The following is a 21,546-nucleotide window of genomic DNA, read 5'->3' on the forward strand; positions in this document are numbered from 1 at the left end:
CGTTTTCGTCCGTCGTCGTCCGTCGTCCGTCGTCCGTTAACATTTTACATTTCAAACTTAAAGTCAAGTTCTGCTAGGCCGATTGAACTGAAACTTTGTAGGAATGATCAGCTCATGGTCCTGACAAAGTTAAGTTAACATTATACTATTTTTTACTCAAATTGGTACATATTTCAACAACAACAAAAAATGCTGTAGACTCAGGTGACCGTTAAGGCCCATGGGCCTCTTGTTTGTTGGAGATCCCGATACAAATACATATGTGAGTACCTTGATCTGATTACTTTAAACTCCTGTACTTGAGAAGAAAAAGACATTATTACCAAATGTTTTGACCAAATCACTTGGTCTTCATCAACTACCGGTAATAGATGTTCACGTCTGGGTGTCTCATGATCTTGGTGGAAGAGAGGCCAGGTGAGCCAACAAATAACAGACCTTCAACAAACACTGCATCACTTAAGCTGCACAAAGAACAAAACATAAATATAATGTATGTTCAAATTTATTCTTAAATTACAAAAAATACATAATCAACTGAAAAGTATTCAATCCATTCAAACGATTCATTTCAATACAAGGAAATGAATCTTTCAATGCATAAGTATGGAGTGGAGAAAGTCTACCACAAGCTCAGAGGATTATAAATGCAAAAGGTAGAACTTTGTAATAATTTATACACAGTAGACACATGTAAAAAAAAAACATCTTTATGCTATTTTATCCCATATATTATTTGAGATGTTAAGAATGGACTATTCAGTAAATTGTTTGTTTCTTCCTGCTATGTTATCAACTGATCACCAAATTCCACATTCAATTGTTTTCATCGTTATGTCGCAGCTAGCATTCTACCATTCTAGCTCTGCCCAACCCGTACTTATTTACAGCCGAGTAGACTGGAGCAAGTGGAGTAAAGTATCTTGCTCAAAGATACAACACAGAGCCGTGCCGTGACTCGAACCCACAACCCTTCGGTCACGAGCTCTGCGTCCTACCATTAGACTACCGTGCCTCCATATTTTCATTTGATACAGTAAGGATTTTATTCCCAGGAATATCAATAAACTTCATAACGTCCAATAAGTAGACAGGTGACTTAAGTAACTTACCGGGTAAGAAGTGTAAGTACATGCAGTACTGACATACTGCAATGAAAGTTGCTGGTTTTCCTGCCTGTGAGAGAGCACAACATATCGGGATGAAAATGTTGCTTATCTTTTTTGATCAGTTGATTAATACATTTTTTATTTATTTTGTAAGTATCACCAATGGCTGTGATACTTATATAGACGCTTTCTTAATCATAGTGTATTACCCCACATGATACTGTACTAATACAATTTCATTAAAATAATTTTATATTTTGTCATCAAACATATCAAACATAAAATATAGATAGATGTACCAATTGCATTGTGTGACATCAGTATTTTGTGAACAGGGCTATTTTCACAAGGTGAATCTTTCCAGTCTAGTAACACTTTTTACCTTATTAACTAAATCTGCAAATTCAACACTATGTTAATTAAGTGCTTTTCAACATCAATGCAAAAGTATCAGAGCAAGAAATAAAAGTTTAACTACATGTACAGCTAAAACATTTTAACATCAAACTGACTACAGGTCCAAATTAAATGTAATGGTGAAGTAACAGTGAATAAAATCCAACTTTCAGCTTCTTGAGAGATTTCCAAGCCTGACGTTCGAGATCCTTATTATTGCTAAAGTAATCAGATATATATATATATATAAGTACTTTGATGGAACATCTTCTGTCAACACTTCGGTATTTTTGAGACTTTTCAATAGTATTAACATGTACAAGTACATTCACTACTGATGGACTGATAAGATCTTTAACAAACAAAATATCGTTCAGATTATAACAAAGGTAAACAAACAACTGGTGTAAAAAGAGACAAAAATGTGCAAAAAGAGGACTAATAAATCTACCTAACTTCAATCTTTTTATGACCTACACTTCAGATACACAAGGTAACCTACCGGTACGTTAATATCACTACACTTGTAGGCATATGGTTGTATACAATACCACTCATGTAAGCCCCTAGGAGCCTCAATCACTTTTACATCTATTGATATATATATATATTTCTCAAATCAACAAATTAAATTCATAATTGAAATATGAATAAAAAAATCCTGTAATTTTATATAAAATATGAAAACAAAAATCTAACTTCTCTTCATGACCCCCAAAATTCGACCTCAAAATGTCATTTGGATGATTGCCGTTATTGGCCCTGGTATGCTTCATACTATCATACTGAAGTTAGTTAAAATCTGTCAAGTTGTATTTAAGGAGAAGCTTTTTAAAGGAAATGTTATGCCATGCCATTACTTCTTTATGTTGGCCTTTGGTGAGCCAATAAATAGATGATTAAAATCATGACTAGTCAACTTGATTGTTGATATTGGTTTACAACACAATGGAAATCTTACTCTTATGTCCTGTAACAAACCTACCCATATAACGGAATTTATAAAATAATACAAGTTAATCTGCTGTCAGTATCTTAATTAATCAAACGATTATTCTGCTGTCAATGTTTTATCAGAATATCCAACTAAATCATGCACTGCAGTTGGTGTTTGTTTATAGATACTTTCACTGAACTCCTGAGAATGTTTCTCTACCTTACTTCAATGTTTGATTATTAATACAGTAACAAGAAATATTGCTCTATACCAGTAGCAAGTAAGATAAAAGGTCTATAGTAGTATAGAAATGGACCTTATCTTGCTAACCTGGTTTCATTCAAAACATTTTCTAGCTTAAAACAGCAGTTTTTTTATTTGAACGAGTATTTACTTCAGTAAGGAAAAAGTTATTTCAACTTATTATCACTTGCATGAATTTTCCAACTAGCCATGGCACTTAATGTTTCACCCAGTGTTGATTCGAAACAATATGAATTTATACAAATATGAATCTGATTTAAAAATTCAAATTCCACTGTCATTCTGATCATTTGAACCAAATTTTGTAAAATAAAATCCATTTTGTGGCTGGCATATACTGGGAAAGGTGAACAAATTAACACTTGTACAGCTGCTGAAAGACAGACATTACATGTTGGCGAGATGGGTCGGTGGGACCATAAAATGTTCATGTGAAGTAATTTGCAGGAAGAAATGGCATTTTTGAGATTGTTGCATTGATAAGTTTTTTCCGGACTTCAAATTTAACATTGGTTCCAACTTTGGCATATGGTGTTTCAATGTAGCCCATGGAGACATTTTTGCTGAGAGAAGGTGAAGGACAGCCACTGGTCAGTTTGCCAAGGACGCGATCTCCAGTCTCGTCATACACCAAAGTGCCAGCTGTAAAACAACGAGGGAAACAACATGTAGCTCACTGTCATAGTAAAACTATATTTGGACTCAGTTGTATCCTTAACCCTATTAGCTCAGGTAATGACACATTTGGACATATTTTCAAGATATTTTACTAATGATAAACATAGCCTGCTTCATTTCATATTCAAGACATTTATTTGATAATTTTTTAAGTTTATCGTCTTTTTCTGCACATTTAAGTTTAATTGTGTTGTGATCATCATTTCATAAATTCCCATTATAGCTTAGCGGAATATTGCATGACAATAAGTGATAATGAAGCAAACAGTTGACCTGTTTGGAGAAAAATTGGCTTGTCATTACAAAGCAGGTGCTTCAGAATGTCACAAAATATTGTGAATTTCCTGCACCCTGCTATTGTGTTATATGTTGTAAAACATGGGTTGAAATATCTAGTAGGGTTAAAGTACGTCATATTTAAATAAAGCTTTCTGGTATTTTAATTGAAATAAAGTAACACATACATTTGTAATATTCAAATTTTACTTGTAACATGATGCATATAGGTAACAGACAATCATTATAAACTAGACAGAAAAGACTTTCAATGCACATTCCTTATTTAGTTGGCGTAAGCAAAAGATTTAAAATATGATGGTATGATATTTCAAGTAAAGGAAAATACAATTTTGCAATTTATGCGAAAGTAAGTGGCAAGAATTGACGTACTCTATTTATGTAAAAATACATTATGAAGAAAAGAGTCAAATACCATAAATTCCATGTTAGCACATCTCTCATCACATCGCTCCTGTCATGGCTCTCAATTTGTGGCAAATAGGAGGTATAAGTATTTTTTTTTTAATTTTTTTTTTTAATTATATTTTCAAAATTTTATGACATAAACACATATATATAGATATACATACAATGTACATGGGCGTCAATAATCGCCTTTAAATAATGTACATACTGTTCAAAATATTCTATCAAGTATCAGTATTCGTCTTACATATATATTAACAAATGAGTATAAATTCACATTTTGATATAAAAAAATAAACTTCCGGATATTCTTGTCCGTACTCTATTCTAATTAAAATTGTATTATAATCCAGTGTCTGATTTCCGGTTAGAGTCACGATGGTAAACAGACTTATAAGTATTTAAATATTTTTTCCATAATAAAACACAGATATATTTTAACTGAATATTTATCAAGTACCAGCTTTCAAAACAAATTTATTGGCAGTTTTTAGCAGTCAGTCTGTCACATATATAATTTCATTAAGAGAAATTTAAATACTTCCATTTTTTTAATCAAAAATTAAATGACCATTTGAAATCAAGCAAACAATTTTCAAATCTTAACAATCTTTGAGTACTGTACTGAACATTCACTGTCAAATTCCAAGACGGCCGCCTGTCAACCATTTCTTTTATCTGATCACTCTCAAAAGTAAACACGCACAACTACGGACCACGGGAAACTTGCATATGAAATTTGAGAAAGATCCTTCCAGTTCTTTCTGAGAAATAGCAATAACAAACATTCACTGTCAAAATCAAAGATGGTGGTTATTCAGAAGTTGAAAGATTAGGTTATGTCGATCATTTGAACAAACTTAGTAGTCCTTCATCCCTACATCCTACTGGCTAAATAGTATCACCTTAGGCCTCTTGGTTATTCAGAGGAAGATGTTTAAAAGTAAACAAGTGACTCTAGACAGAGGGATGAACCACAGACGCTGCACTATAGGTGATCTATAAACTGGTCATTCAGAAAGCAGAGAGTTGGATCATACACAGCTTTACTCAGAAATTCGTTTTAACACTTGAGAGAATTTTATTTTTAATTAATTGTGATGCTTCCAGAACTGTACAAGTTAATAGTTATCATAATGAAATTATAGAAAACAATATTCTGTTGACTATACTTTCATCATTATAAAGTTGTTTTAAATATTTTGTTATCATTGTGTTTCTAACAGAAATATCTAATGGTGATCCTGTACACTTGTGGGAAATTTGCTCTTGGGTGGCAGAAGTCATAGGAAAATGGCTCTGCTATTTTCATATTTTAGATCAAGTGTTGTGAAATTCAATTTATATCATAGTTTTAAAGTGTTATACAGGCATAATCAAAATAATTTTGTGAAAATACCAGCCATGAATAGCTTAACAGCTTACCACAAATGTGTCTTGGGTAGTTGTACAAACCTGTACAGATCAGGTCTCAAGCAAAATTACAGAACATTTTTCAAAGTTTATTTTTACTTTGCTAGAACAAACGGTGAAATTTATTGTTGTCTGAAGTCACATATGAAGCTCTTATCTCTGACAATGAAACCAATAATAGGCATAAAACTCCTTACAGTGAGAGCTACAGACAGGGAACTCTTATCTCTGACAGTGAGACCAGTGGAAATAAAACTCCTTACAGTGAGAGCGACAGACAGGGAACTCTTATCTCTGACAGTGGGACCAGCAGACATAAAACTCCTTACAGTGAGAGTGACAGACAGGGAAGTCTCATCTCTGACAGTTAGACCAGAAGACATAAAACTCGTTACAGTGAGAGCTACAGACAGGGAACTTTTATCTCTGACAGTGAGACCAGAAGACATCAAACTCCTAACAGTGAAAGCTATATACAGGGAATTCTTATCTCTGACAGTGAGACCAGTGGAAATAAAACTCCTTACATTGAGAGCTACAGACAGGGAACTTTTATCTCTGACAGTGAGACCAGAAGACATAAAACTCCTAACAGTGAAAGCTACATACAGGGAATTCTTATCTCTGACAGTGAGACCAGCAGACATAAAACTCCTAACAGTGAGAGCTTCAGACAGGGAACTCTTATCTCTGACAGTGAAACCAGCAGACATAAAACTCCTTACAGTGAGAGTGACAGACCGGGCACTCTTATCTCTGACAGTGAGACCAGCAGACATACAGCTCCTCACAGTGAGAGCTACAGACAGGGAACTCTTATCTCTGACAGTGAGACCAGCAGACATAAAAATCCTTACAGTGAGAGTGACAGACAGGAAACTCTTATCTCTGACAGTGAGACCAGCAGACATACAACTCCTTACAGTAAGAGTGACAGACAGGGAACTCTTATCTCCTACAGTGAGACAAGCAGACATACAACTCCTTCCAGTGAGAGTGACAGAGAGGGAACTCTTATCTCTGACAGTTAGACCAGCAGACATAAAACTCCTAACAGTGAGAGCTACAGAGAGGGAACTCTTATCTCTGACAGTTAGACCAGCAGACATAAAACTCCTAACAGTGAGAGCTACAGACAGGGAACTCTTATCTCTGACAGTGAGACCAGCGGACATACAACTCCTTACAGTGAGAGTGACAGACAGGGAACACTTATCTCCGACAGTGAGACCAGCAGACATAAAACTCATAACAGTGAGAGCTACAGACAGGGAACTCTTATCTCTGACAGTGAGACCAGCAGACATACAACTCCTTACAGTGAGAGCTAAAGACAGGGAACTCTTATCTCTGACAGTGAGACCAGCAGACATAAAACTCCTAACAGTGAGAGCTAAAGACAGGGAACTCTTATCTCTGACAGTGAGACCAGCAGACATAAAACTCCTTACAGTAAGAGTGACAGACAGGGAACTCTTATCTCTGACAGTGAGACCAGCGGACATAAAACTCGTTACAGTGAGAGTGACAGACAGGGAACTCTTATCTCTGACAGTGAGACCAGCAGACATAAAACTCTTAACAGTGAGAGCTACAGACAGGGAACTCTTATCTCTGACAGTGAGACCAGCAGACAAAAAACTCCTTAAAGTGAGAGAGACAGACAGGGAACTCTTATCTCTGACAGTGAGACCAGCAGACAAAGAATACTTATCAATGAGAGGTGTAGCTAAGCAAACATGCAGGACTTACCTCTGGCTGGAGCACCAGTTGAAAGAAAACCAACACGTTTAGATTTAGGCTTGTTCTTAATCTGTTTTAAGATAATATCAGCTCCAGGAAAGTTAGCTTCTGCTCTTCGCCGCTTGCCTAAAATCAAAACAGAAATGTTTCATATCTATTAGTCATAGTTTTAAACATATATATTTAACAACAGGACAACATTTTATTAGATATCATTAAATCTTCTGGTCAATTCCCAGACTTCATAAAATTCGCCTATTTATAAACAAAAGAAAATAACATTCAAGATGCCATCTCAAGAGCAGGTAGCGCTACTCAGTGTGTCGATAGGCTACATAGTGTGTCGATAGGCTAATGGTGTGTCAATAGGCTACATAGTGTGTCAATAGGCTACATAGTGTGTCAATAGGCTACATAGTGTGTCAATAGGCTACATTTTGAGTCAATAGGCCCCATTTACTGTGTCAAAAGGCTAATTGTGTGTCAATAGGCTACACAATGTGTCAATAGGCTACATAGTGTGTCAATAGGCTACATTGTGTGTCAATAGGCTACATAGTGTGTCAATAGGCCCCATATACTGTGTCAATAGGCTACATTGTGTGTCAATAGGCTACATCGTGTGTCAATAGTCTAATGGTGTGTTAAAAGGCTACATTGTGTGTCAACAGGCTACATTGTGTGTCAATAGAATACAAAATGTGTGTCAATAGGCTACACAATGTGTGTCAAAAGGCTGCATAGTGTGTCAAAAGGCTACATTGTGTGTCAATAGGCTACATAATATGTCAATAGGCCCCATATACTGTGTCAATAGGCTACATTGTGTGTCAATAGGCTACATTGTGTGTCAATAGGCTAATGGTGTGTCAATAGGCTACACAATGTGTGTCAATAGGCTACATAATGTGTGTCAAAAGGCTTATGGTGTGTCAATAGGCCCCATATACTGTGTCAAAAGGCTAATGGTGTGTCAATAGGCTAATGGTGTGTCAATAGGCTACATTGTGTGTCAATAGGCTACAATGTGTGTCAATAGGCTACATAGTGCGTCAATAGGCTAATTGTGTGTCAATAGGCTACATAGTGTCACTATTAATGTGTCAATAGGCTAACGGTGTGTCATAAGGCTACATAGTTTTATTATTAGTTTGTCAATAGGCTTATGATGTGTCAATAGACTACATAGTCTCAATAGGCTAATGGTGTGTCAATAGGCTACATAGTGTGTTGATATGCTAATTGTGTGTCAATAGGCTATAAAATGTGTCAATAGGCTAAAGGTGTGTCAATAGGCTACATTGGGTGTCAATATGCTAATGGTGTGTCAAAAGGCTACATAGCATGTCAATAGGCTAAGGGTTTGTCAATAGGATATATAATGTGTCAATAGGCTACATAGTGTGTCAATAGGCTACACAGTGTGTCAATAGGCTACACAGTGTGTCAATAGACTAATGGTGTGTCAATAGGCTAATAGTGTTTCAATATGCTACATAGTGTGTCGATAGGCTAATGGTATGTCAATAGGCTTAACAGTGTGTCAAAACATTACATAGTGTGTCAATAGGCTACATAGTGTGTCAATAGGCTACATAGTGTGTCAATAGGCTACATAGTGTGTCAATAGGCTACATAGTGTGTCAATAGGCTACATAGTGTGTCAATAGGCTACATAGTGTGTCAATAGGCTACATAGTGTGTCAATAGGCTTCATATTGTGTCAATAGGCCCCATTTACTGTGTCAAAAGGCTAATTGTGTGTCAATAGGCTACACAATGTGTCAATAGGCTACATTGTGTGTCAATAGGCTACATAGTGTGTCAATAGGCCCCATATACTGTGTCAATAGGCTACATTGTGTGTCAATAGGCTACATCGTGTGTCAATAGTCTAATGGTGTGTTAAAAGGCTACATTGTGTGTCAACAGGCTACATTGTGTGTCAATAGAATACAAAATGTGTGTCAATAGGCTACACAATGTGTGTCAAAAGGCTGCATAGTGTGTCAAAAGGCTACATTGTGTGTCAATAGGCTACATAATATGTCAATAGGCCCCATATACTGTGTCAATAGGCTACATTGTGTGTCAATAGGCTACATTGTGTGTCAATAGGCTAATGGTGTGTCAATAGGCTACATAGTGTGTCAATAGGCTAATGGTGTGTCAATAGGCTACATAGTGTGTCAATAGGCTACATAGTGTTTCAATAGGCTACATAGCATGTCAATAGGCTACATATACAGTGTCAATAGGTTATATAGTATGTCAATAGGCTAATGGTGTGTCAATAGGCTACATAGCGTGTCAATAGGCTACATAGTGTGTCAATAGGCTACATAGTGTGTCAATAGGCTACATAGTATTTCAATAGGCTACATAGTGTTTCAATAGGCTACATATACAGTGTCACTATTGGTGTGTCAATAGGCTATATAGTGTGTCAATAGGCTAATGGTGTGTCAATAGGCTACATAGTTTGTCAATAGGCTATATAGTGTGTCAATAGGCTAATGGTGTGTCAATAGGCTACATAGTTTGTCAATAGGCTAATGGTGTCAATAGGCTACATAGTGTGTAAATAGGCTGCATAGTGTGTCAAAAGGCTACAAAGTGTGTCAATAGGCTACATTGTGTGTCAATAGGCTACACAGTGTTTCAATAGGCTACATAGTGTTTCAATAGGCTACATAGCATGTAAATAGGCTACATAGTATTTCAATAGGCTACATAGTATTTCAATAGGCTACACAGTGTGTCAATAGGCTACATAGCATGTAAATAGGCTACATATACAGTGTCCCTATTGGTGTGTCAATAGGCTACAGAGTTTGTCAATAGGCTAATGGTGTCAATAGGCAACATAGTGTGTAAATAGGCTACATAGTGTATCAATAGGCTACATAGTGTTTCAATAGGCTACATAGCATGTAAATAGGCTACATAGTGTCCAAATAGGCTGCATAGTGTTTCAAAAGGCTTATGAGGTGTCAATAGGCCCCATATACTGTGTCAAAAGGCTACATAGTGCGTCAATAGGCTAATTGTGGGTCAATAGGCTACATAGTGTCACTATTAATGTGTCAAAAGGCTAACAGTGTGTCATAAGGCTACCTAGTTTTATTATTAGTTTGTCAAAAGGCTTATGGTGTGTCAATAGACTAAATAGTCTCAATAGGCTAATGGTGTGTCAAAAGGCTACATAGTGTGTTAATAGGCTAATTGTGTGTCATTTGGCTATAAAATGTGTCAATAGGCTAAAGGTGTGTCAATAGGCTACATAGCATGTCAATAGGCTAAGGGTTTGTCAATAGGATATATAATGTGTCAATAGGCTACACAGTGTGTCAATAGGCTAATAGTGTGTCAATAGGCTAATAGTGTTTCAATATGCTACATAGTGTGCCGATAGGCTAATGGTGTTTCAATAGGCTTAACAGTGTGTCAAAACATTACAGTGTGTCAATAGGCTACATAGCATGTCAATAAGTTACACAGTATGTCAATACGTTAAATAGCATGTCAATATGTTACATAGCATGTCAATGTTTCATTACATGTCAATATGTAATTACATTGTGTGTTCTTGTGTCACATAGTGTTGATTTGGTATATTACATGTATGTCGATATGTATAAAGTGTATTTGTTCCTGCATATTTTCACACAGATTAACTTGAAAAGATTTATCACATAATGTACTATGTTATCCAGTGAATATACCCATGTTATATTTTTTAGTGCATTAACCCATGTAATATGATCTATCAGCCCTGTGATTGGTTGTAAGTTTCAATTGTTTCAATTGTGACGTCACGCAAAGGACAAGTACATGACGTCACAGACTTACGCACTGGAGTCAAAATGGCGGAATTTTACATTTCAAGGTTGCATGAAAATTGTTGTTTAACACAAATAAATGCCACAAATCTTGATTATGTGATAAAAAGGATCTGACACTCGTTTTCATTTCATATGAAATTGACGAAACCCGTCACAGATTTTTCATTTTAGCTAGCCAGAGGCTCGCTAAGTAGAAAAATTCTTAAGACTCCTTTCATAAATCTCATATGAAATTGAAACTCATGTAAGATCCTATATAGGTATATGTTATACTTTAACAACCAACAAAAGTTGTAAAATCTACAGAACTCACCTATAGTCCATAAAAGGCTAGCTTCTACTGGAGTTGTTTCCTCGTCAATATCGTTGCCATAGAGACAAAGTCCTGCTTCCAGACGAAGACTGTCTCTAGCACCAAGACCAGCCAGGCATACTTTTGCTGCATCAGAACTTATCAGAGCATTAGCCAGTTCCTCCGCTCTGTCAGCAGGCACTGATATCTGTAAGAAAATTAGGTTAACTTTTAAGAATATCATGTTTGTTTCATTCTTGACAGCCAAGCTATATGAAATGTCATACAAGGACAAATGGTTATAATGAATATGTCTGTAATTTCAAAAGGAACTTTTTAATTTATTAGTCTATTTTGACCTCAAACAAGATGTCCAATAGGCATTGCTAACCTGGATTACATCTCACACTTTTAACCTTCAAAGTGGACTCAAAAACGGTACAGGAAAAACATCATTACCTATGACTATAAGTCATTCAAAAGTACCTGTTTAAAGATTTAAACATATTTGAGTCCTATGACCTTAAAAGTCTAACAAGGTCATTAAGTTTAACAAACTTTATAGCCCTTCATCTCAGCATGTTAATTACTTGCCAAATATCACCACCCAAGACCAATTGCTTATTGAGTAGAGGTCATTAAAGGTTTATACACATTTGACCATGACCTTGGAAGTGAGTCAAGGTTATTCACAAGAACAAATTTAATAGCTCTTCATCTGAGCATGCTACTGGCCAAATATTATCACCTTAGACTATTAGCTTATTCAGGAGAAGCTGTTTAAAGTTTTTAACTGATTTAATCCCTGTGAACTGAAACATGGGTGAAGGTCATTCATTTGAATAAATTTGATAGCCCTTCATGATCATCAAAACATTCTACTGGCCAAATATCATCACCCTGGACCTTTTGTTTACCATATTCAGAAGTTGTTTAAAGCTTTTAACATATTTGACTCCTCTGACCTTGAATATGAGTGAAAGTCATTCATTTGAGAGAAAAACACTTGCCTAACCTTGTCACTCTACACTCAGGAGCACCAAACACTATATTCACCTCCACCCCATCCTCCCCTGTATCACCTTGTCACTCTACACTCAGGGACACCAAACTCTGTAATCACCTCCCCCCCATCCTCCCCTGTGTAACCACACCTTGTCACTCTACACTCAGGAACATCAAACACTGTACTCACCTCCACCCCATCCTCCCATGTGTAACCACATCTTGTCACTCTACACTCAGGGACACCAAACTCTGTATTCACCTCCACCCCATCCTCCCCTGTGTAACCACACATTGTCACTCTACACTCAGGAACACCAAACTCTGTAATCACCTCCACCCCATCCTCCCCTGTATAACCTTGTCTCTTCACACTCAGGGACACCACACACTGTACTCACCTCCACCCCATCCTCCCCTGTATCACCTTGTCACTCTACGCTCAGGGACTCCAAACGCTGTACTCACCTCCACCCCATCCTCCCCTGTATCACCTTGTCACTCTACGCTCAGGGACTCCAAACGCTGTACTCACCTCCACCCCATCCTCCCCTGTATAACATTGTCTCTTCACACTCAGGGACACCAAACACTGTACTCACCTCCCCCCCATCCTCCCCTATATAACCTTGTCACTCTACACTCAGGGACACCACACACTGTACTCACATCCACCCCATCCTCCCCTGTATAACCTTGTCTCTTCACACTCAGGGACCCATCCTCCCCTGTATCACCTTGTCACTCTACACTCAGGGACACCAAACTCTGTAATCCCCTCCACCCCATCCTCCCCTGTGTAACCACTCATTGTCACTCTACACTCAGGAACACCAAACTCTGTAATCACCTCCACCCCATCCTCCCCTGTATAACCTTTTCTCTTCACACTCAGGGACACCAAACACTGTACGCACCTCCACCCCATCCTCCCCTGTGTAACCACACCTTGTCACTCTACACTCAGGAACACCAAACTCTGTACTCACCTCCACCCCATCCTCCCCTGTATAACCTTGTCTCTTCACACTCAGGGACACCAAACACTGTACTCACCTCCACCCCATCCTCCCCTATATAACCTTGTCACTCTACACTCAGGGACACCAAACACTGTACTCACCTCCAACCCATCCTCCCCTGTGTAGCCACATCTTGTCACTCTACACTCAGGAACACCAAACACTGTACTCACCTCCACCCCATCCTCCCATATATAACCTTGTCACTATACACTCAGGGACATCACACACTGTACTCACCTCCACCCCATCCTCCCCTGCATCACCTTGTCTCTCTACACTCAGGGACACCAAACATGGTACTCACCTCCACCCCATCCTCCCCTGTATAACCACACCTTGTCACTCTACACTCAGGGACACCAAAAACTGTTGCCAGGATGTTGGTCATAAATGGAAGAGTTGATAGGTCAAAGTCCAATCCAGTTTGTAGTACTTTTGCCATTTTAGGACCTAGAAACCCAAACAAAAACAAAAAAGTCTTTATTTTCACCAACTAACACTGGACGTCAATAATCCATTCATCTCGACTGATCTTTTTAAAACCTTACCAGGGAATTATAAAGTAGTGTTGGAATATACATGCATCTCAACATCAGCAACAGACAGGCATAAAGCACAATGATACAGAGTTGTCATAAATCTGATTTTGTTTATAAGCAAATATCAGGTCTTAAGTTATTTGAAGTGATAAAAAATATATGTGAGATGTTTAGGGTGTTTCCCCCATATTTTGGGAATGACCATCTAACTTCATACAAATAAAATTGATGCCATATCATATTGTCTATCCACTGATATCCTTTCTTCACCAATTAATTTTTGTTTAAGAATGAAGGAATACCTAAAGTCCTTCTTGCTACAACAGAGCATTCATAAAGAAAATTGAGCTACATAATTTCAATACGAAATTGTGCATGCCTGCTAAAAAAAAGTTTTTTTCCATTCAGAATAGGACCAGAAATTCTTTCCATATATATACAGCTGTAGGCATTGTATCACAATTGAAAGCCTGTGAAATCTGGAGTCACACATAATGAAATTGATCATAAACACTTTTGTGTTTAGATTAACTCATAGAGAATTTCCTCAATGCTTAACTGACCTTATTATCTCTAAACAAAATCTCCTTTAATAACTAATAACAAAAATCGAACAAGAACACACATAAACAGCAAAATGGATGTTATTTCACTAAAAGACTTCAAACATATTCTGAAAAGAAATAACCACTCGAACTTGCCAAAATATAAGAAAATTTACAGGTGTATAATTTTCCATTTCATGCAATTTAAATTTGTAACAAGATTTAAGGAAAGTTGCCAATGCCAAACAAACACTTATGATAATGCTAATATGCCAAAACTACAAACCCTGAAGTGCAAGTAGTCCATTATCAATCACCTCCATGTTAACATCCATGCCTTTTCCCTGAGATTCTGCAAGATTTTTCTGCATAACAAACAGGAATTATATAACTCTTAATGCACTGTACTCTATTGCTAAGTTAAAATGTGTAAGTCAATTACAGCTAATTTCAAACAAACTTATATTAACATGAAAGCTTAACTACAGTATGAATGGGTAAATGACACATACTGTTAAACAAACTAACTAGGAACATGTTTATTACAAATTCCTGTTATTAACAAAGCCAGAGTTGAGTCCTCTGACAAAGATTGTCTCATGAACATCAAACTCTGTAACAGATTATGCTTAGGTTCATTGCAATTGGGGTTCATAATAAACAGGTTTTACTGTAAAATGCCTATACATGTATTGCTTCTTTGCAATATAGTTGTATTTTTGTTTTTGTTATTAAGACATGTGATCTAGCTTAAATATTATATACAGCATAGCGATAATGTATAACAATTGATAAGTTTCCTCCCTGGTGTTTAGGAGGAGATGCGTTTTAAAGCAAATTTAGCTAAGTTCCCCTTTAGGGCCCCGCCCCCCTGGCCCAAGGGGTCGAACCAACCTAATTTATTTAAGAAATGATTTCCCTCCCCTAGTGATGCTTCAGACTGAGTTTGGTTGAAATCCTCTTTGGCGTTTAGGAGGAGATAGGTTTTAAAGAAAAAGTTGACGACGGACGACGACAACGGACGATGCGCCACGGCATAAGCTCACCTTGGTCCTTCAGACCTGGTGAGCTAAAATCCCTGACCAATTGCTAGGCTGACACTGTCCTTTGAAGATTACAGAGGACCCACACATCACTTCAAAGCCAGTCAGTTTTATATATTTTTTTATGTATATCATTCTCATTTATTCAAATTAATAATTGAAATACAAACCTTTATATGATCCAAGTCCTTTTCTGCACATCCTGCATTAGATACCACATATACGTATCCTTGGTAGGTTTTAGAGACGATGAGATCATCAATGATTCCCCCTGTAGTATCGGTGAGCAGAGAAAGTGTTCCCTGGTTCTCTTTTAGTGCTGCTATATCACCAACAACCAGACTCTCTATGAAGGCCACACTGTCTTTGCCAGTAAATTTTGTCTGTAACATGTGGGAGACATCAAAGAGTCCTACTTCTGATCGAACGTGTAAGTGAGAAGCTGAAACCCCTTGTTGTGCATACATGACCGGCATCTCCCATCCACCGAATGGTACCATCTTTGCACCATTTTTGACATGGAAGTCATACAAACAGGTGCGTTTTTCTGCCTAGAAATAGAAAGTATTAAACAACATTCACAAGCACCAACCTGCATCACTAATTTAGCTATTGTTTATCTGACTTCTGACATAGAAGTTGCGTATACTATTAAGCCTTTAAAATATACCTTATTATAATAAACATGTTTAGTTATATCTGTGACTTTAAATGAAGGTCAAGGTCAAATTTATTTGACAAACATGATAACAAGCGAGATAATACTCTATCATTACTCTACACCTTATGGTGGGAAGGTTTTAACTTATTTCACTCGTGCAAACTTCAAAGTTTGTCGAGGTCATTTATTAGAACAAGCCTAAACGTGTGTTATCCCAGTAAACTACAATCCAAATGTAACTATATGGGCCTTGAGGACTTCAGAAAAAAATTAACCCATGCAACCATGAAAATAGGTCAAGATCATAATTCAGAACAAGAGGCACAGAGGGCCTGTATCGCTCACCTGAATATGTTTAAAATAATTGGTATGAAGTAAAGATATAGCACTCCGTGGTAGGTGCTGTAAGCACATATGAAATTTCAGAAGATCCATCCAGTACTTGAGATATAGCGAGAACAAACTTTAAACAGAGCCCCAACCCTATGCCCCTAGGGGGGGTCATACCCACCGTTTATACAAAATTGAGTCCCCTTGGCCCAAGGATGCTCCAGACTAAATAAGGAAAAAATCTCTTAATCCCAATGGTCAAAGAAGGATTTTAAAGGTTTTACCTCTATTTCTCCTATTGGACCCCGCCCTTCTGCCCCTGGGAGGCCACACCCACTGCTTATACAAAATTGAGTGCACTTGGCCCAAGGATGCTCCAGACTAAATTAGGATAAAATCCCTTAATCATTATGGTAGAAGAAGGATTTTAAAGGTTTTACCTCTATTTCCCCTATTGGGCCCCTCTGCCTCCAGGGGGGGTTAGACACACCGCTTATACAAAATTGGTTCCCCTTCACCCAATGATGCTTCATACCAAATTTGGACAAATTCCTGTCATTCGTACAGAAGAAGGTATTTGAAGAATTTGCTATGTTTCCCCTATTGGGCCCCACCCATTGGCCCCCACCCTTGGGCCCCCAGGGGGGCCACACTCACTGCTTATACAAAATTGAGTCCCTTTTGCCCAAAACCCTCCAGACCAAACTGGGAAGAAATCCCTTCATCCCTATGGTAGAAGAAGGATTTTAAAGGTTTACCTCTATTTCCCCAATTGGGCCCCACCCTTCTGCCCTCTTGGAGACCACACCTACTGCTTATACAAAATTGAGTCCCCTTGGCCCAATGATGCTCCAGACTAAATTAGAATAAAATCCCTTAATCCTTATGGTAGAAGAAGGATTTTAAAGGTTTTACCTCTATTTCCCCTATTGGGCCCCATCTCTCTGCCTCCAGGGGGGTCAGAGACATCGTTTATACAAAATTGGTTCCCCTTTACCCAAGGATGCTTCAGACCAAATATGAAACAAATCGTTTCATTCCTACAGAAGAAGGATTTTAAAGAATTTGCTATATTTCCCCTATTGGGCCCCGCCCCTCAGCCCCCTGGGGGGCCAGACCCACCATTTATACAAAATTGAGTCCCCTTGGCCTAAGCATGCTCCAGATCAAATTTAGTCAAAATCTACCAGGCTGTTCAGGACTAGTAGCGTTATAAAGGAAAAGTTGACGGACGGACGTACGCTGCAGTATGGCATCAGCTCACTATAGTCCTTCGGACCAGGTGAGCTAAAAACTTGATAGCAAGCTACAGGACAAATGTGATCACTCAAGATATCACAGATCTTTAATACTGTAAATTGAGATGCCTTTTAGATGTTTTGGATGCTCAAGTACGTATACCACCAGTATCATAAAGAACATGCTCAAACAACTCTAGAGGTATCCCTTCAGGCCTGGAGTCACAGAAGATTAAAGGATCATATTAAAAGCTCACGATGCTGTACAAGAGAACAAGGTGACTACAGATACAGTCAGCAATTAGTATGACTATCACTAATGGAATCAAGTATAGCCATTGTGGAAACACAAAACCCAGTGCTAGATATTTGATCCAAATGATCTGTCTGTAACAGGAGAGGAAAATGCACGGCCAGACCGGGGTTCAACCCGGGACCCTCCGAATTCTAGACGGATGCTCTACCAATTGAGCTATCTGGTCGCTGACAATCGACCCAGCCCAGTTCTGCTACATTCCTCCCTCCTTTAACAAAGTCTTCAACCCCGAAGACACACGAAACCCTATACCACTTTCTGTGGGTATATTTCGTTGGGCGCCAAATGTAACAGAAGAGGAAAATGCACGGCCAGACTGGGGTTCGAACCCGGGACCCTCCGAACTCTAGACGGATGCTCTACCAATTTAGTTATCTAGTTGCTGACGATCGACCCAGTCCAGTTCCGCTACATTAGAGTTTATAATAGGATGAGGAAAAGTGACAAAGATAGTGCCGTCGTCAAGGGAAATTCCCTACAGCTGACGCTTGTAAGGCAACCTAATCAATGCACTTCTTTTACACTACTCCCCCCTTTTTTCTAACACCACACCAGGTTCTTTGACTCCCCACCAAGGGTTCTCCTACCTTGAACGGGGCGGGCCAACGGCACCAGTTTGTAATAGGACGAGGAAAAGTGACAAAGATAGTGACGTCGCTGGGGCTCGAACCCGCGACCCTTGGTTCTCCAGCCCGATGCTCTACCCCTGAGCTAAAAGAAAATTCCCTACAACTGACACTTGTAAGGCAACCTAATCAATGCACTTCTTTTACATGTCGTCCCTGTTTGACTGTACAGGCAGTTGGCAGACCAAATGTTTTTGACAATTTCTCGAGGTTAGTCAAGCAGCATGCTTTATAGATATCTTGTGCCTATGGTATTTACTTTTTTTTCTCTTTTCCTTCAAGATATTTTAGTTGCACAAGTGGATTTCTAACTTGGATGCTAGCTAGTTTAACATTCAACATCATGATAGCAGAAACTGAATTATTTAATTTACAACCAAATCATGCATCTGGCATTCTTCTGAGTCTACAGTACTTTATTTCAATGATATTACAAATGTCATCATGAAATTATTATCAGTATTTTGTGCAGCCTAAAGATTGCAAAGGCATCTATTATACATTTTATTGTTTCTATTAATGTATTTAAAGAAAAGGACTGTGATAAGTTGTGAAAATTTGTGTCCAATTCTTTTGTAAATATTGATTTGCAATAAAAAATAGTTTAAATCACAATATAGATTTTATATTATGCATTTGATTTCTGTTGACATAATTTTTATCCTGTTGTTTCACAGAGTGGTATATTTATGGCAGATTTTGATTGTACATTGGATTACGGTCACCTTCTGGCTTCACACTAGAGTGAATTTCCGTTTAGTTCAGTGAAAGAGCGTCCGACTAGGAACCTAACTCACGATCCCAGTGGAAGCACACTCCTCTCTTTCCTGTTACAAATGGTATCCGTGGCTCTCCCTGTGGTGACAGGGAGTTGGAACCTGGGTTGTGGTGTTCAAGACCAACACATTTAAAAAGGAAGGAGTCATGCGGCAGATTTTAATGATACATAGGATTACGGTCGCCTTCTTGCTTCACAATAGAGGCAATTTCCCATCAGCTCAGTTGTAGAGCATCTGACAAGGAACCTAGGGATCACAGGTGGAAGCACACTACACGCTTTCCTGTTACATATATGAGGTTTAGGCCGATTTTCGTCGTCTGTGACTTGGACAGTAACGTTCAATTTTGTACTAAAATTTGTAGTATGGAGTGACCCTGTGTAGTGGTTTTGGCTCTTGCTAGCTAGGTGTACGTACCCTTAGTTGCGATGTTAATGTACTCTGGGGGGTACAGCCTAGAGTTTTCGGATGGACATTCTGTCTGGTTTGACGAATGTCTGCTACGGTAATATGGCTTATTTGTTATGGTGGCCATCTTGCGAGGTGGCCTGGGGAACAGTTGTGTATTGCGCTGTCATTGGTCGAGACCGCAGTGATGGAGCCAGTCACCGAGTCTCTTAGTTATTTACAGGTGTTAACCTGGGTAGGTTCACTAGGGGTCAAGAGGTCAGGGCTATATAAGTCGCACACGTGCATGAAACCATGCCTTTCCCTGCTGGAGATTTGGTGAGATTCAGAGGGATTTCTGCAGCCATTACTGATGCTTTGAAAGCAGAATGAGTTTACATAGACATACGATGACGTTCTGAAAGCAGAGCGACATAATGGACTGGTTTAGTCCTGTTTAGGAAACGCTCTGAAAACAGAGTGTCACTTTCACATCTAATGTAGTATCGTAAATAAATAGGCTACTCTCTGAAAACAGAGTGACATGCAGAATTATCTCTAGGGTATAGCTTGTACTTAGTTACAATGCCGTTTAAAACCATTTAGGCCTTCTGACAATTGAATTAACATGAGGTTGTAGTGTTTATTATGTAGTGTTTTCCTTAGGAGAGAGTCTATAGCCTGTCTCGTAGGCAGAAAGTTGATAGCTATGTACAAGACGTGTTGGCCCAACGTGGCACCAACATTGTATAAATCTCAGCTTAAACAAAATATATATGAGCATATATGTAACGATGTCTGTCAAACGCTGTAATACCCTTTTGACCTAGGTACACTAGATAAATGATCTTCAAATAACATGTCATTTCGTAACATTCAGTTGGGTCGCTTAAGAGATTGACATGTTATAAATCTGGTAAGCAACTTTTATCATTACATCAGCCTTAATGGCGTATTTTGACTTCGTTAACCTGGTTATGTACCTTTTTAATAGCTTATGTACAATTTCAATATATTTAAATTACATACATATAACGTAGTACTAATATTGATACCCTCTGCACTGGGTGATAAGGGTATTTGAATATGACTTGCCAGGGGATTGAGATTTAGGGTGACTATTACATCTTTTAGGGGGCTTGTTGAACTGAGGGCCTGTTCGTTTATGCGTAACAACCGTTTCGTTTATAAATGTAACAATTTCGGGTATAAATCCTGGCGGACCTGCAAACGTTTATGCAGGCCTTGCAAGGCTTTATCAAGGCTCCCCTAAAAGCAGCATTAGAATACTAGGTCCGACCTTATTTAATAAACGAACAACTGTGGTCCGACCGGTTTGGCCGTTAAACGAAAACGGCCCAGCAGTTTAACTTCAGTTCAGCCCGATGTGAAACGAACCCTACAACCATCAGTTTGTTTACTTCTAATTTGGTTACTGTCGGACACACTTACACTCGATGAGGCGTACCGCCTCGTGCATCCCATATAATGTATTTTCAACTGTTGACATTTAGTAATTCCTGAAAATGCCCTCAAAACTTCAGTTAAAATGCGGCTCATCTTTACAGGAAATCTAGCAGATGACAAAAACACTTTAGAAGGACACACAGCATTATATTATTAGTTGCGTATTATATGAGCTTCTATACTTTTGAAATACGCATTTTGTT

At 38.2% G+C, this 21,546-nt stretch overlaps 1 protein-coding gene across 3 annotated transcripts; it reads right to left on the bottom strand.

Annotated features, from left to right (window-relative positions):
* Positions 1-489: 489 nt before the first annotated feature.
* LOC110461700 (aminomethyltransferase, mitochondrial-like) lies at positions 490-21,479 on the bottom strand. 3 transcript variants are annotated; one of them, XM_021515307.1, is made up of 8 exons: positions 21,329-21,479; positions 15,710-16,090; positions 14,783-14,861; positions 13,717-13,862; positions 11,404-11,590; positions 7,255-7,371; positions 4,097-4,144; positions 3,264-3,348 (listed from the first exon to the last, which is right to left on the bottom strand). In XM_021515307.1, exons 1-7 carry the CDS (start codon positions 21,434-21,436, stop codon positions 4,125-4,127), a joined length of 1,038 nt encoding a protein of 345 aa, XP_021370982.1. In that variant the 5' UTR covers positions 21,437-21,479; the 3' UTR covers positions 3,264-3,348; positions 4,097-4,124. The 3 variants fall into 3 exon arrangements, with proteins under 3 accessions (XP_021370981.1, XP_021370982.1, XP_021370983.1); XM_021515306.1 differs by lacking the exon at positions 4,097-4,144 and having other exon boundaries at positions 490-3,348; XM_021515308.1 differs by lacking the exon at positions 3,264-3,348 and having other exon boundaries at positions 4,106-4,146.
* Between the last annotated feature and the right edge of the window lie 67 nt (positions 21,480-21,546).

Source organism: Mizuhopecten yessoensis, unplaced genomic scaffold (genome assembly GCF_002113885.1).
Source record: "Mizuhopecten yessoensis strain PY_sf001 unplaced genomic scaffold, ASM211388v2 scaffold10651, whole genome shotgun sequence".
Lineage (NCBI taxonomy): Eukaryota > Metazoa > Mollusca > Bivalvia > Pectinida > Pectinidae > Mizuhopecten > Mizuhopecten yessoensis.